Raw genomic sequence first — 2726 nt, forward strand, 5'->3', positions numbered from 1 at the left:
GAGGAGGGGACGGGTATTTGCATACACAAAGAGTGCAATGTGCACCACCCGAAGGATGGACATATTTGAAACTCGGACTTGGGAGGGGGGGCAAGGGCAACATACGTTATGTAACCTAAACATCTGTACCCCCATAATATGCTGAAATAAAAAAAAAAAAAGGACTCAATGAAATAGACACATTTTAATCTCATTTATGTACCTTAGGCTAGTGTTTTGCTATCCAACCCATCATGAAAATTAAATTAAGTGGATATATTTTTAATATAGAGAATCACCCTATTATATATTTTAATGGATCAAACATTAAAATCATTTGAATATTTCAAGTTGATTTACCTCAATTCTGAGTAAAAAGATTAATCTCAAATTAGAAGATAGACTTCACTCCCTTTGCAATAAGTGAGTTTCCTGGCAGATCATGCTCCTACATGATCAAATGATACAAAAGTGTACAAGATACACTAAAATGGTTGAGAGTAAGAGAGTTTGGGTCCAGTTCCTGTCATTATTGACTGTTCAGATGACCAGATACAGTTAGATTACCAAATTACAAAATACGGCTATTGAGAAAGCCATCTATACTTCTTAAATCTCTTAAAATCCTCATCAGGTTACTTAAAGGAAACCAGCAATTACCAGCCAGGATGTCGGCCTCGTCCATGAACTGGGTGCTGAAGAGCACGACACGATCTGCTTTGCGTTCCTTCAGGAGGTTCCATACTCGGTGTCGTGAAAAGGGATCCAGTCCAGCTGTCGGTTCATCCAGCAGGAAAATCTACAGAGGAGGAAAGTTTATGAAGAAGTAAAGGATTTGAACTATTCCCAGAAGTCTCAGTTTTTAAATTTGAATTCACCTGTACACGTAGCCTGACTTACCTTGGGATCTCCTAAAATGGCAATCCCAAAGGTTAGTTTTCTTTTCTGTCCGCCACTTAAGTTTTGAGCACGGACATCCTGAATATTTTTCATTTCCAATTCCAGCAAAACTCTTTGTATCTAACCAAAAGACAATATTTATGTCATGAACCAAGATTTCTTTTTTTTCTGTTTAAGTTTATAAATACAAGGCTGTAAAGTTTAGTAGTTAAAAGTATGGATACTAGAGCCAAACTACCTGGGTTTATATGCCACTCAGGTTAACTAGCTGCATAATGGGGGTCAAGTTACTTGCTCACTTGAACCTCAGTTTCCACATGTGTAAAATGGGGATAATAATAGCACCTATCTCATGGGGTTACTGTGAGAAATGAACGGGTTATTACGTTTATAGTTAAGGATGCACTTGGCACATTTAAATTATATGTAAATGTTAGCTGTTGTTTAAATTGGATTTTCTTGTCCAATATTTATGCTGTAATTTGTATACAAATAATTGAATGAAAAAAATAAAAAATCAGTGCAAACAGGTTTTAACAAAACCATTTTGTCTAACACCTTAGTTCTAGCATACTTATGTACCTCTTTATCCACTTCCTGTGGCAGAATCCCTTTTATTTTAGCAAAGAGCCTGAGGTTTTCTTTTACAGTGAGGAAGTCAAATTGTACATTGGCTTGTGGACAAACTCCAGTGAGCATGCTGATGTTTTCTAGGTTACCCATTTCTGAAAGTTTATTATTGTAGATGGCAACTGAACCTATAACAAAGATTAAAATTCAGTATCAGGATAATGCTTAAATTAGTATATTTCTAAACAAAAATCACAATCTATTTATTAGTTAACTTTTAGATGCATGCATTTATTTTTAAGGTTTATAAAATTCAGGTGTTATGAACTTCCATTTTAGTTGTATGGTATATTAAAGTAAACAAGTTCCCATCTGTAGCTTTTCCCATCAAGATACAGTCTCTTCATCTGCCCCTCACATTTAGGATTGGCCATATGCTCAATGGGACCATAGCAAATGTCACACATGCAAAGGCTGAAGAAGAGCGTCCACACTGTGATTTGCTCTCTGTTGCTGCTGGAATCATGGAGACCATCGGGTGAAGAATCCCAGGCTAGCCTCCTGGAAGATGAATGTCCACGTGGGAAGAGAAGTGTAGCTGCCCTGAGGCCCCAGATATGTGAGTTAGGCCATGTTGCATCTTCCAGCCCCGGTCACTTTGGCCCAGAACGGAAAAGCTGCCCAGTCAACCCACGAATCATGAGAAACAATAAAATATCTTTATTTTAAGCTATTAACTTTGGGAGTGCTTGTCATGCAGCAAGAGCTGACAGATACAAGTTGGAATGGCAAAGGGTAACTAATGACCATGAAAATAATTATTATGTAATACTCACATTTCATATAGAGTATACCAATGAACTATTATTTACTTTTATAGAATATTACCATAAATAAAATTCTATTTCTTCTCTAGGTATTTGTGTTAGGTATTAGGTGTTTGTGGTTACTAATCAGAAGGATTTGCTATTAACAGCTGATTTATTTGTCAACCTGATTTGGGGAAACAAAAATTCTTACCTTTGGTGGGAACAGACAACCCATTAAGAATGTTTAGCAATGTTGACTTTCCAGCTCCACTGTGACCAAGTATTGCAGTGATTTGACCTTCATATATGTCAAGCACCAGGTCTAGAAAGAAAAGAGGAAAGGAAGGAGAAGAGGGAGGGAGGGAGGACGGAATAAAAGCAATTAAAACTACAAATAAAATTACATTATGGAGCTAATGAATTGTTATTTTATTTCCTTCACTGGCTGTATTTTCTATGTGTGAATAT

The 2726-nt window shown here is 36.6% G+C and overlaps 1 protein-coding gene across 1 annotated transcript in view; it reads right to left on the reverse strand.

The window, feature by feature from the left end:
* Nucleotides 1–2726, reverse strand: part of LOC105824688 (ATP-binding cassette sub-family A member 8-like) — a 107638-nt gene that overhangs the window by 56974 nt on the left and 47938 nt on the right. The window contains 4 exon segments of the mRNA XM_012662222.1: nt 586–778; nt 880–999; nt 1462–1637; nt 2470–2580. Of these exon segments, the coding sequence (XP_012517676.1) occupies nt 586–778; nt 880–999; nt 1462–1637; nt 2470–2580 (600 nt within the window).

This window comes from Propithecus coquereli, unplaced genomic scaffold (genome assembly GCF_000956105.1).
Source record: "Propithecus coquereli isolate 6110/MARCELLA unplaced genomic scaffold, Pcoq_1.0 Scaffold76, whole genome shotgun sequence".
NCBI classification, from domain to species: Eukaryota; Metazoa; Chordata; class Mammalia; order Primates; family Indriidae; genus Propithecus; species Propithecus coquereli.